Source organism: Danio rerio, chromosome 13 (genome assembly GCF_052040795.2).
Source record: "Danio rerio strain M-AB ecotype USA chromosome 13, GRCz13ab, whole genome shotgun sequence".
In the NCBI taxonomy this organism is placed as follows: Eukaryota; Metazoa; Chordata; class Actinopteri; order Cypriniformes; family Danionidae; genus Danio; species Danio rerio.
The window spans coordinates 38,978,262-38,993,279 of NC_141033.1; the positions used below are offsets into that span (position 1 = coordinate 38,978,262).

A 15,018-nucleotide genomic window follows, 5' to 3' on the forward strand; every position below is an offset into this window, starting at 1 on the left:
AAAGGACAATTATTTCATCATTTATTATTCCTCTTTATGAGTTACTTTCTTCTGTTGAACACAAAAAGAGATACTGTAGTTTGAAGAATGCTGATTGCTGGCACCCATCAACTCCTATAGTAGTAGTACAATTACTATGGAAGTTAATGGGTGAGCATTTTTTTTAAATATATCTGAAAAATATTGAGCATTTTCCAAAATATATTCTTTTGTGCTCACCAGAAGAAAGAAACTCAAAGAGGGAGAATAAATGATGAGGTTAATCAAGGTTTTAAACCAGTGAAGGGTAAGAAAATGATCTCTTTTTTCATTTTTGGCTGAGCTAATTTAATAAACTCTTTTAATGAAGTGCTTTTAAAGGGGCTAAAAGAGTTTTTACCCAATAATTACTTTATTATAGCCAATGTTTAGTCAACAGATTTTAGTAAAACTTTAAAAGTGGGCATCCCCAACTTCCTGGGATGTCTTAGGATTTTTTTCTCCGTCACAATCCAAAATTTTTTTACTCTGTAAATTTATATGAGATCACCTCTGCCCAAAAGCCATTCTGCAATGTCAGTAAAGTCTCAAATGTACTTAATAATCAAAACACTATTTGACCAAAGATTGACCAAAAAAAATACAACTTGCTGGAGATCACTTAATAGGCACCTGTGTTTCTAATAAGGGTTTCTGAAGTTTACGAATAGCCGCTATATGTAAAGTAACGTAGTATGTAATTTTGCTGCCATACACTTAAAAAATTAAACTACTGTGTCCTTCATTCAATGTACATCTTCACATTGGATTAGGTGAAAATATTATGGTTTCTGATTTTAACCGGTTTAATTCAATTTGCCTTAAAACAACTACTAGTTTCTCTCAAAGTCGTATTTTTATTTAAACTAGCTGCTTTGGTGTCATGTGACCACATGAAAAAGGTTTCTAATTGATTGAGATTGATTACACTCTTGTGTGACATTTATGGCCATACAGAAAGCATCAGTAGTCTTACCTCAAATATTTTATCTTGAAAGTAAAAAAAACTAGCAATAGCACACCCTAATATTATATGTTTTTATTATAGTATCATAGTCCATAGTACAATTTTACTTTGTTGAACCAAAGTAATTCAATTAATTCAGGTTTTATGAAAACAATAGTTTACCTTTGATTAAATGTATTTTTTGCCTTTGCCAGAATAATAATAATTAGTAACACTTTATTTTGACGGTCCATTTGAGTAGTAGAAGACTGTCTGCTTAATATCTGTTGATACTTCTCCTATTGAACTGACTATAAGAAACTTTGCAAGTTCATGTCAACTTACACTAACCCTAACACCAACCTCACAGTCTACTTATAATCTAATAAGAATTAGTTGGCATGTAGATGCAATATAACTTAAATTCATCAAACGAACCATCAAAATAAAATGTGACCAAACAAAGGAATTTGATTTTCATATTCGACCAAGTTAAAACTATATTTGAGGGAAATGTGTAAATAAATGATAAAATCAATGTATAAATGATTAAAGACATTTATAAATTACTGTAATAAATTTAGTTATTACATTTAAAAAATAATATTAATACATAAATAAATCAAATGTAATGTTTGAGCTGAAATAAAAACTAAAACTACAAAACTAAACATTTTAGCTGTTCAAATTACAGTGATTTTTTAAAAGTTGGTTTAAAGTTTTGTTTTTTTTTTCAGTGGGCCGGTATTTACAACAAACTAAGGCATAAATTGCTTATGCCTTATCTCTATTTTATGAAATATAGTTTTTAAAATATAAAAAATATTTAAAAAAACACACATAATGGTTCTATAAATATTTTAACATTTGAATGAAAAAAAAAACATTTTGTCCTTCATATCATGTAAAAATAAGTGGTTTTGTTTTGTCCAAGTAGACTAAACAGGTCATCATATTCATTCTTAAACCTGTGTTCAACTCCAAAACCAGCTGTCCACTGATACAGTTGTTGTACCACGATGAGTTATTCATAACATCCTGATGTTGCACACAGCAACAGTGGGTGTGGATGTGGGTGTGTCAAAGGAAGTGTTTCTGAAAGCAGAACACTTTGTTGGGTTTACAGTCTGACTCGTGCCTTATAAGAGCAGACAGGATCTGGTTGAGCCGAGAACACACACCCAGCATGTATTTACTGAGGGATGTTAGTCATCAGCTCACAAATGCTCACACACAGTTGAGGAAACCCAGCTGGATGTGATGAATCAGCACAACCATGTAGTAACTTTCACCCCATCAGAAAAGAAACTTGCTGCCTCTGAATGAATTATTACTGAATCAGTCAGCTTAAACAGAAGCAGATACAACAAGTTAGATTCTGAATGCCTAGTCTACATGAACTGACTCAAATTGTGAGGTACTCGATAAATCTGAGGAAATGGGGAAAATACAAAGTCTGTCTATTATTATTCTGATTTTAGTGATAAGAATGTACTGAACACTAAAAATGTTTTGCTTAGTGTGGCAACATGTAAACTAATTGCTTTCATTTCCAAGACATAATTAAAATATTTGATATATTTTTGCCAGGTAAGGAAGATTATGCAAGAACATTGTGAACACATATACATTTAAGCCACATTAAAAAGCCTGTGTATGCTTTTGTTGTATATGCCTCTTTAAGATGTGGCTTCTGGCTCAAGGTTTTTAGAGGTTCATGTGTTTCTTAAAGATTAAAAATTCTATATAATTTTATTCAATCTAAAAAGAAATGACTACTGACTCTAAAGTAGCACAATGGGCCAACTACACTACCTGACAAAAGTCTTGTCGTTGATTCCAGTCGTAAGAGCAACAAATTATAACTTGATTCAAGTTGATCATTTGGAAAAGTGGCAGAAGGTAGATTTTTCTGATGAATCATCTGTTGAACTGCATCCCAATCAGCACAAATACTGCAGAAGACCTTTTGGAACCCGCCTGGACCCAAAATTCTAACAGAAATCAATCAAGTTTGGTGAAGGAAAAATCATGGTTTGGGGCTACATTCAGAATGGGGGCGTGCAAGAGATCTGCAGAGTGGATGGCAACATCAACAGCCTGAGGTATCAAGACATTTGTGCTGCCTGTTACATTACAAACCACAGGAGAGGGCAAATTCTAAAGCAAGATAGCGCTCCTACTCATACTTCAGCCTCCTGGAGTTCCAAAAATCAAAGAAGGTCAAGGTGCTCCAGGATTGGCCAGCCCAGTCACTAGACATGAATATTGTTGAGCATGTCCGGGGTAAGATGGAGGAGGCATTGAAGATGAATCCAAAGAATCTCGATGAACTCTGGGAGTCCTGCAAGAATGCTTTCTTTGTCGTTCCAGACAGCTTTATTAATATGTTATTAGAGTCATTGCATTGTTCCAAAAACTTGGATAGGCGACAAGACTTTTGTAAGGTAGTGTAAATATGAAACATGAACATATCCTTTTATTAGCAATAGAATGATTCACTGTTCCAGGGATGTCTGCTGCAGAATTTTAGGCATTTTAAAATGTAAAGAAGTTCAAGAGCTCTGTGGTGTGTGTGTGTGTGTGTGTGTGTGTGTGTGTGTGTGTGTGTGCAGATGTGCTGAAACAGAGCAAGGTGTGTTATATAATACTACAGCAGGGTTGTCTTGGAAACAGCCAGAGCTGACTGTTTCCAAAGAAAGAAAAATCCCAGCCAAACAAAAAATGAGTGAGAATTCACAATGAAGTCAAAGAGTAGGTTTTGACCGGTCAGTGACATCTTCAAAAGAGCAGACAGGCTTTTGACCCGTAATGCCTAGTTCACACTAGAGGATTTTAAGCCTGATTTGAGCCCGATTTGAAAGTTAACGAGCTCGCTGACAGATCGGGCTGTGATCGGGAAGAAATCTGCGGGTGCTCGGCGCTCGCCGCTCTTTATGTGTGAACTACTGAGCAACGCATCAACGAGGCTAGCTGACGCATCGCCGACACCTCGCAGACGGAAATCCAAAATTCAGCATGCTAAATATTCCAGAGCAGTCGGCCGACTCAACCCCACGTGTGGTCAGATGTAGTGACGAGCTACAGCCAATGAGAGAGCAGATCAGCATGAGCTGAATGCCTGTGTGTTCAGGAGCTCAGCAGAAACATCTGTGATTGGTCAGAATAGGCATCGGTGCACTCGCTTCATTCTGCGTTAGCACAGACATGAGAGGAGGCTATATTAACAGTGGAACTAGAATTCTGTAACTATTAGAATTACCATATACTGATCATTCTGACCGTTCTCATATAAAACGCCATACTGTCACAACATATTTACATTCAAAGCTATTATTGAGATATTAAAATTAAGCTTTGAATGTCTGGCACCATATTTAATGACACCATTACCCTAAAAATATAATTTTTTTTTGGTAATACAGCCTATAAATATGTAGTTAAGATACTAAAACACTTAAAGGTCTTGGCTTTCATTTTCACTTTCAAACAGGAGCTATTTAACAGCACAGAATATGCAGTTTTGAAAGATATCTAAAGTAAATTGATGTTTTTGCCATCAGAAAGTTTTGTTTATGTTAGCAGGAAGTTGCCAGGCAAGAAAATGCACACATATTTAAAGTCACAGCGAAAAGTATCAGACATGCATGCAGTCATTTTGACCAATATGGTAATTTAAGGCACAAATGCTCAGTTCTTTACTGTTTTGTAATAAAAAAATAACAATGTCAGAAAGAAATACACTGATAGTTAGAAAACGGCAGGGTGTTATAAATATGTTAGTTTTATTTCAAAGAGTTATACAATTACAAAAATTAAAAACTCTCTGTGTATCTATCCACTCAAACCTTGCAGATGAGTGATTAATCCGCTAATAAATCAGCTGATTTGACTATGTTTTTAAATGTTTTCTCCAAAGCTTGAAACGCTGTCAGTGATGTAATCAGCACACAAGCAGCCAATAGTGTTCAGCTTTATTCTGACGACTCCTCCCTCAAATTTTCATTGGCTGTGGTTTGGTAGCTTGAATGAGCTGATGGGGAATGAGTTGTTGTCAGATCATGTAGTGTGTGACCCCCCTCTTGTGGATCGTTCACGGAGTGTTGCGTAGTGTGAAAACCACAGAGATTAAAAGACACAAAGTCAAGTCATGTAGTGTGAACAGCACAGCGATCTGCTGATGTTTAAAATCCTGTAGTGTGAACTAGGCTTAAGTGAATTCATCAGAAACTGATTTGACCCTAATAAACCTTTTATATGCTTAACTGTATTTATCAAATCTTTAAAAATGACTTTTAAAACTTTACTTGTAGATAATATTACATTAAAGGGATAACTCACCCCAAAAATGCACTTGTTTTAAACCTTTTATACGTTTCTGTCTCGTGTTGAACACAAAAGAAGGTATTTTGAAGTACTGTATGTTGGAAGGCGGTAGGACCCATTGACTTCCATATTATTTATTTTTCTACTGTATATGCCATTAGTTTCTGCCATTCCTCAAAATATCTTCTTTTGTGTTCAACAGAAAAAAAAAGTTTGGACCTTGGCGAATAAATAGTGATTTTATTTTTCTTTCTGGTTTCAAACTGTGTCTTTAAGTGTTTAGAAACCTTCAGTTTGCTCTTATTATTTCCATATAACCTATTCTAGTTCCAATTTATCAAATAAAAGCAAAGCTCTGATTGACTTTCTAGATCTGTCTGGGTTTGTGATGATGTGTGTCCTGACTGGCTGATGTGGGTCTGCGCTCACCTTCTGTTTGCCTGAGAAGGCGTGGTAGTAACATGACACATACGTCATGACGGCCTTTTCATCAGGACGCAACGTACTAACGATATCTGCCCAGGGAAAGAGGGAGCAGGAACAGGGAGAGAAAAGGAGGAGGAGAAAAAAAGCACAGAGTAAAAGACTGCATAGACACAAAGGCAAACGAGGGCACAGCTCTACAGAAATGAATGCATGAAGAGGTCTCCAGCAAGCCTCATTAGCCATGTTTCCATACATCTATTTTATGGATTTTAGAATTTCACGCAAAAAAAATGTAATTAAACGTTGAATGGAAACAAAAAGATGCACGTTCATTGTAAAAATATGTATAATAAACAAATGTGCACAGTTAAGTTGGATAAATGTTTAATCCAAAAGATATAAACTACTGTGAAAATATATTTATCAACTAAAAATAAGTTGAGCAGTTTTGCCTCAATAGGTTGGCGAGGAAAACCTCGAACACCGTTCAAATGTTGTTTCAATCATTCTTTATAGTTATTTTAATAATAATCTGATTTTGTATAGTTATCGCTTATCGTTATTTTCCGATTTTCCTCTTATCGTTATTTTCCTCTTATCGATATTTTCGCTATTTTCTGATACTTTCAGATTTTCAGATTTTTACTCTCACTATTTTCCTATTCTCTTAAACATGGGGAAAAAAAGGTTTTTAATTTTGCAAATATTTCATGCAATATTTGAATTCTGCACATAAAATAAATTCACAACTTGGCATTTACTGATTACTCGATATTTTCAAATTTTCGTCTCTTATCAGTATTTTTTGCATTTTTTCACTATTTTCCGATTTTAATTCTGGCTATTGTCTCTTATTTTTCTGATTTGTTTTCTCTTGAGCACATGGGAAGGAAACAGTGTTAAATTTTGCCAAAATTTTATACAATATTTTAATTCTGCACATAAAATAAATTCACAACTCGGGACTTACTGATTACTCGTTTTTTTATAATTTTCCTCTTATCCCTAATTTCTGATTTTCCTCTTGTTGATATTTTTTAGATTTTTCTCTTGTCAATATTTTCAGATTTTTCTCTTATTGATATTTTCCAATTTTCGTCTCATTAATGTTTTCCAATTTTACTCTTTTTAATATTTTCCAGTTTTACTCTTATCGTTATTTTATGATTTTACTCTTATAAATATTTTTTATGATTTTTCTCTTATCATTATTTTCCTCATCATTATTTTCCGATTTTCCTCTAATTGATATTTTCCGATTTTCCTCGAAAAGATATTTTTCGATTTTATTCTCATCAATATTTTCAGATTTTTCTCTTAACAATATTTTACAATTTTCCTCTTATCTATTCTTTATGATTTTCCTCTAATCAATATTTTATGATTTCCCTCCTTAACGATATTTTTCTATTTTCCGACTTTTCTCTAATCGATATTTTTCAATTTTCCTCTTATCGTTATTTTTAGATTGTCCTCTTATAGATATTTTCACTATTTTCTGCAATTTTTCTATTTTTATTCTCCTAAACACATGAAAAGGAAACAGCGGTTGATTTTGCAAGGATTTTATGCATTATTTTAATTCTTCACATAAAATAAATTCACAACTTGGCATTTACCGATTACTTGCCACTTTTTGATTTTCCTCTTAAAAATAATTTTCGCTATTTTCCTATTTTTATTCTCTTGAACATGGGAGGGAAATTATGTTTAATTTTAATTTTAAAATATTTTATGCAAGATTTTAATTATGACTTGGGATGGAAACATAGCCATTGTTGGCATAATTCGATTAGAAGACTGAATTGGAGACACACTCATGCCTTCATTGTAAGACTTAATTTCCCTTCATGCAACAGGTGAAAAGACTCATGCAACTGTGGGAGGAGCATGAGCCCTGAGGGGCGGAGCTTAGCACTGCAAAGAGTCAAAGAGAGGAGGACTGTTAGGAAAGTAGTAAATGGGTAATCCACGAACAACCAGTAAACACAGCTACCCAAAAACCAGCGGGCAGAAACCAAGTGAAGGGAGGGACGTATAAGGTAGAGTGTAGACGTTGATATGATATTGGGACGGGGTGCCCTGCGATACCTTCTGCGCCCCGGAGAAGGCATGGTAGAAGCTAGAAACGTAGGTCATGATGGCCTTCTCATCGGGACGGGCCGTACCAACAATATCTGCAGAGAAAGAAGGGGGCCATATTAATGTAATGAGAGAATAAATGAATAATCAGAGTCACACACTACTTCAGAGGTCCATCTGAGGTGACTTCCTGTGTAAAGAAAGAGTTGTTCGTGCATGAAGATAAGACATAGTAATGTCAACCTGCAATGAAACTATCAACAAAATATCAAACAAATACCAGTGCTTTTGAGCAACATAAATTAACACTGGTGGGCAAGTTGAGTTTTTGACCTTGTGTTTAAACAAAATGTTTAATTTTAGCCACTTGACACATTTCTTATTTTGATAAAGCTTGCTGAGATGCATTATTGTCCTCAATATCAGTTTTTATCATAAAAATTGTAATTATATTTTAAAAACATATAATATTCATTTTTATATTATAATGAATACAATATATTTTAAAATGTCAACCATCAAAACAATAAAAGTATAACACAAATTAATTTGTTCATACATTAAAGTCCACATGAACCGGAAGCTGCAACAGTTATTTTTTTCGTAATGTGATGCAGTTTCTAGTGAAATGGAATCTTAAGCCAGACATTGGGTGTGGCTTAATTTTTCTACTGTGAGCTGAATGAGTGTAGTAAAGTTGGCCATTCCTTCAGAACGATCAGGAAAAGTGTTTGGGGAGAATTATTACAACCTAACAGACACCTCCTGCTCACCTGTTTGCTGTTAAAACTGACATTTGGAGCAGTGTGATTAAATATGTTAGCCACGCATAATTCCTAAGATATACGTGATCAGACAACTTTACTGAAGAAAAAAACAGGAAGTGCATTTTCATATTTCAATTAAAGAGTAGAAGAGCAAACTAATTTTGTTGAGATGCACAGATTAATTGTTCACCAAAAAAAACAGCAATATGAGCTAACAAACTCATGTGGTGAGTTTTGATTTATAATGTGACCCATATTTAATTTTTATTCTACATTAAAATTTATCTAAAAATATGTGCATTTTGATTTTTTAGGAAATAATTCTAACTGTAATAGTTTTTTTTTTGTCAGGAATAAGGTCTATTATTTTCTAACCATTGGTGGAATAAAAACCAACAAGTCAAGCTTCCCATGTTTAAATACAAATATAAATAAAATAAAAATTGTGGGAAAAAAAACACAATTCAGTATTTGTCATCTCGCATAATAAATGTTCTATAAAAGATTTTCTAAATTTAATATTACATTACATTTATAAAAGTCAACTGCTCCCACAACTGAAATGATTTCATTATATCTTACATGTCTTATTATCGATATATATATATATATATATATATATATATATATATATATATATATATATATATATATATATATATATATATATATATATATATATATATATATATATATACAGTTGGAGTCAGAATTATTAGCCCTCCTGAATTATTAGCCCGGCTGCATATTATTTTCCTAAATTTCTGAATTTTTTTCAACACATTTCTAAACATAACAGTTCTAATAACTCATTTTTACCCAAATTATAAATGTATTAGGTTTTGCTTATTCTAAAGAACAAAATACATAATAAATAAATAAATAAAAATAAAAAGTGAAAAGACAAATGGTTAAAAATGTGAACATAAATATGTAAATAAATTACATAAATTCAAATAGTAACAGTACACCATTAAAAAAATAATAAATAATAATGTTCAGTGCATTTTTGTATCCTTGTTTCCCAGCTTTGCAGTGTCACTGGTTAAACAAATTTGTTAATTGGTGCTGAAATGTAAGACATCTGAACAATACAAGAAGACACCACCAAGGGTTTCAAAGCTAAAACATCAAAAAATGTTGCGTTGTCCATCTGGTTCAAAAAGAGTTGAAAGGGGGTCCATATTTTACAACAAATCTTGTAATTTCCCTTTAACAGTGTTTGCAAAATTACTAGTCATTTCTTTAATCCACTGGCCACAGGATGGCCTTTAAGTTTTTTTCCAATTTAAAGGAATAACATGCTTTGCTTGGAGTAAACTAAAATCTAACAGTTTGCAGTGGCTTGTGTTCAAACTCATTTCTAATAACTGATTTCTTTTATCTTTGCCATGATGATAGTAAATAATATTTTACTAGATATTTTCAAGAAACCAGTATTCAGGAAGTGACATTTAAAGGCTTAAATATGTTTATAAGGTTAACTAGGCAGGTTAAATATATATACGAAAAAATATATAGCTTAAGGGGGCTAATAATGTAGACCTTAAAACGCCTCTTAAAAAATAAAAAGGTGCTTTTATTCTAGCCGAAATAAAACAAATAAGACATTTTCTGGAAGAAAAAATATTATAGGACATACTGTGAAAATGTCCATGCTCAGTTACACATAATTTGGGAAATATTTGAATAAGAAAATAGAAATCAGGGAGGTGAATAATTTTGACCTCAACTGTATATCTTATACATTTCATACCTTTAGACTTTAAAACAAGCCTTAACCAGCTGAATACTTTAATAATATCAGCCACGTACGAGCCCTGCAACAACCTCATCATGACGCCTACTACCTTAAAACCTTAAAACCCCTCCAAACATGTTGAAGAAGCTTTCAGTAATGGGGTGTAATTCAGCATACACACACACACATACCTGCGTTCCTCCTACATCTCTATATTTAGACCGAGTTTCACCTAACCTAGTTTCACAGTGAAGGTGGAACAGAAAGTAGCCTGTCCTCTAAATGTCTCACCTTCTGCGTCCAGCATCTTCGGGATGTCCAGATACTTCTCAGCAACATCAAAGGCGGTGTTCAGATTCGTCATGGGGTCGTCCTGAGAGAAACCAGAGAACAAAAATATGTATCAGTCTCTTTTAAATTTCTATATTTGACCCTAGACCTTAATGCTTTATGAAATTTATGTTAATGTATTATCTGAATGCTGAATAAATAAGCTTTCCTTTGATGTGTACTTAGATAGATGGGACAATATTTGGCAGAGATAAATATTTTTGAATATCTTTAACTTTTTATCTGGATATATTTTCAGGAGTGTTTAAAAAAAATACTGAGAAAACCAGATTTAAAATTGTCGAGAGCACATTATTAATCAAAAATTGGGTTTTGGTATATTTACGGTAGAAAGTCAGCTAAATATCGTCACAGAACATGATCCTTATTTAATACTCGAATGATTTTTGCCATAAAATAAAAATCAATAACTTTAACCCATGTCTTTTTGGCTATACTGGTTTTGTGGTCCAGGGTCACATACAGTTGAAACCAAAAGTTTACATACACTCTAAAAACAGGAACATAACCATTTTTTTTAAATGTCTGATGTTAAATCATACTAGACGTTTACTATTTTAGGTCCGTTAGGATTACCTAAATGATTTACATTTGCTAAATGCCAGAATAACGAGAGAATTTTTAATTGATTTCTAGACAGTCAAATGTTTACATACTGTACATTTCCTTGGTATTTTTAGCTTTGCTTTTAAACTGTATAACTCTGGTCAAATGTTTTGGGTATCCTTCCACAAGCTTCTCACAATAGTTTGAAGGAATTTTGGCCCATTCCTCCTGACAGAACTGGTGTAACTCTGTCAGATTTGTTGGCTGTCTTGCTCGCACAAGCTTTTTCAACTCTGCCCACAAATTTTCTCTAGGATTGACATCAGGGCTTTGTGATGGCCACTTCACAACATTCACTCTGTTGTCTTTAAAGCACATTGTAACTAATTTGGCAGTATGCTTAGGGTCATGGTCTGTTTGGAAGAACCATTTGTGGCAAAGTTTTAATTTCCGGGCTGATGTCTTGAGATATTGCTTCAGTATTTTTTACATAGTGTTCTTTCTTCCATCTATGCTGTAAAGTGGGCCAGTCCCTCCTGCAGCAAAACAGCCCCACAACATGATGCTGCCGTCCCTATACTTCACAGTTGGGATGGTGTTCCTAAGCTTGTAAGCTTTCCCCTTTGTCCTCCAAATGTAACACTGATCATTATGGCCAAACAGTTCAATCTTAGTTCCGTCAGACCACAGGACATGTCTCTAAAAATTATTCTTTTTCCCATTTAGCAAATTGTAATAGTTGTTTTTTTTTTTTTTATTCTGGCTTGTTGATTTTCCCATGTTGTCACACAAGGAAGCAGTGTGCTTGAGGTTTTCCTTAAATACTATTCTCCAGTTGTGCCTCCAATTAACTCAAATGTTGCCAATTAGCCAATCAGATACTTCCAAAACCTTGACACCATCATCTGAACTATTTTCAGAGACATAATAATCTTATTGTATGTAAACTTTTGACTTTCAAGAAAAGTTATAAAAATTTCTCAAAAAAAATCTTTCCTATTATTCTGCTATTAAGCATAACAGAAACAAATTTGATAATCCTAACTTACCTATAAGAAAAAAATGTATTCACATTAATGTCTGACTTTTTTTTTTAATGGTTATGTTCCTTTTTATACAGTGTATATAAACTTCTGGTCTCGATTCTATCTGGTCAGATTTCCTAGTATTCTCTCACCTTGCGCAGTTTATTGTAATCGATGAGCTCTGGCCGATGTCTGTGAATGAGCGCACAGAAGCCCAATCCATCCTTCCAGCTAACAGAGAGAGAGAGACAGACAGATAAAGGTTATATATGATGCTGTAGCTCAGCGTTCAGTTGCAGTATCTCTGTCAGTCTTTCTCTTTTCCCATCATTCACTCTGCTTTTCCCTCATGCGCTCATTTCCTGTCCACTCACCTGATGTGGAAATTCTGAATGTTGACATTTTTGTAGGGAGCCGTTTTCCTCTGGCACCACAACAGCAGGCCTTCTTTCGCTGAGGTCTCTGCACAACACACACACACACACACACACACACACTCGTATCAAATGGATTCTCAGTAGTGGAAAGATAAAGTTGTCATATAAATGACTCACACATTGCTGAAATGACATTTGCTTTTAACGGTGCATATTCAGAAATCCAAAAGAGCAGAACTGAATTTGACTGATTTCTGTTATGTGTTAAAGCATTTTAACTTCAGTTAGCGTGTAATGTTGCAGTTTGAGCATAACCAACATTTACATTTATTCATTTAGCAGATGCTTTTATCCAAAGCAACTTCCAAGTAAGGATAAAAGAAGCACTTCAAATCATCATAGAACAGCAATATATACAATTGAAGTCAGAGTTGAAGCCCCTGTATAATTTTGTCCCAAATTTCTGTTTAACAGAAGTCGACTTTTCAACACATTTCTAAACATAATAGTTTTAATAATTAATTTATAAAAGCTGATTTATTTTATCTTTGCCATGATTACAGTAAATAATGTTTCACTAGATATTTTTCAAGATACAAGTATTCAGCTTAATGTGACATTTACAGGCTTAACTAGGTTAATTAGGCAAGTTAGGGTAATTAGGCATTGTCTTTTGTCATCTTTGTAGGCAATCGAAAAAAAAAAATATTGCTTAAGAGGGCTAATAATACTGACCTTAAAATTGCTTTAAAAAAAAATTGAAAATATTTTTTTATTTAAGCTAAAATAAAACAAATAAGATTTTCTCCAGAAGAAAAAATATTATAGAAAATACTGTGAAAAATTCCTTGCTCTGTTAAACATCATTAGGGAAATATTTAAAAAAGAAAAAAGAACTGACAGGAGGGCTGATAATTTTGACTTTAACTGTAAATGCTATGTCTAAGTTTAGAATTTTAATATTAAAACCAAAAGTGTATTGCATATAGAAAGGGGAGAGGGCGTCCAATAGGTGGTTTGTCAAGTCTGCTTGAAATACATTAGGAATTGCATGATGATTTGTGAAGTGTTGATAAGAAAGTGTTTGGTGCATATGGAGAGCAGAGTGTGTCCTACATCTGCAAAATGACGATGCTCAAAGTTCAATGTAAACTGATATTCTTTATTTTCCAGAATTCACATTTTTAATTGGCTAGTAGGGGCCACAGACCCTCTAGGATTTTGAGATTTTGTAATCGCTGAATTTATCTGCAAAAACCTATCTCCGCACAAGCTAGCAAACAAAAAGCAGAAGCAGCGATCTGGCTTTCACATCAGTGCCATCTGCAGTGCACACCTGATTCACAGCTGTGCACAGATCCTCATATTTTTCTTTACCCCTTTCTATATAACACCACTTCTTTTACTTTTTTTATTTGTGCAATGATTAAGTGGATTTTGATCTTTGAGCTGTTGTGCAGGCACAAAATGTACCGATATGTGGATACAACGGATGTTTTTAACATACAATATCCTTTAATAATAGTGTACAGATGCATTGTTTGCGTATGGTTAATGCATTTGGTTGCATTTTGTTTCGGGATGTACTGCTGACATGCTGTTAATATAATGCATTGTTTGCAATCCTATGTTCATGCATAGTTGGCATGCTCTACAGTTGACAAATAGCTACAAGCTATGAAAAAGAAAGATTCTTGTAAAAGAAACTTTTAAGCATTTTAAACTTACTTTATTTATTTTTTTGTTTTATTATTGGTAGGTTAATGAGTTACATTTTTATTTGATTACATATGAAATACTGAAATTAAATGTGATTTTATAACTTACAGAACCCAATGTCTAGGAGTAATAAAATATAAATAATAAATGCTTGAGTCAGTGGTATATTTCTCTATAGCAAATCAACACCAAATATTGCCACACATTTTAAGAAAAACTGCAGCAAAAGGAGTCATTTTAGGCTACAAAATCAGAAAAAAGTCCTGTGAAATCCTGGAGGATAATGAGCTTCCTCATGGGTTTATGACATTACAAACTCTAAAATTTACATAAAGCCCACCTCAGCTGTGACATCATCAATATGCAGAACAATGAACTAGATGACCAATTGTGTATTTCTGTGGGAGGGGCTTCATAAAACTAGGAACATGTTCAACAGACCATTTCTAGGTGAACTGCAATGGTGTAGAATAAAGCCAAAATATGTGACCCTGGACCACAAACCCCAAGGCTGGCAAAATCTGGTAGCCCGAAGTCCCGGGGCTATTCACTTTTCAGTCCAGCAAAATCTATCTAGATCTAGATAGATAATAGATCTAGATAGACTGTTGGGCTAGGCAGTCCTACTAAAAATCAATAGCCCCAGGACTTATGTTGCAACAGTATATTTTTGGCAATAGTCAAAAACATTGCA

General features: G+C 33.7%; 1 protein-coding gene across 13 annotated transcripts in view; it reads right to left on the minus strand.

The window, feature by feature from the left end:
- actn1 (actinin, alpha 1) overlaps nt 1-15,018 on the minus strand; it is a 71,985-nt gene that overhangs the window by 19,486 nt on the left and 37,481 nt on the right. For 8 of the 13 annotated variants that reach the window (XR_015505193.1, NM_001168286.2, XM_087278058.1 and 5 more), the window contains 4 exon segments: nt 12,603-12,690; nt 12,381-12,459; nt 10,598-10,679; nt 7,808-7,893 (listed from right to left, as the gene is read on the minus strand). Coding sequence is in view for 12 of the 13 variants with exons in the window: in NM_001168286.2 (NP_001161758.1) it covers nt 7,808-7,893; nt 10,598-10,679; nt 12,381-12,459; nt 12,603-12,690 (335 nt within the window). In the remaining variant the exon portion in view is untranslated. 13 annotated transcript variants of the gene reach the window in all.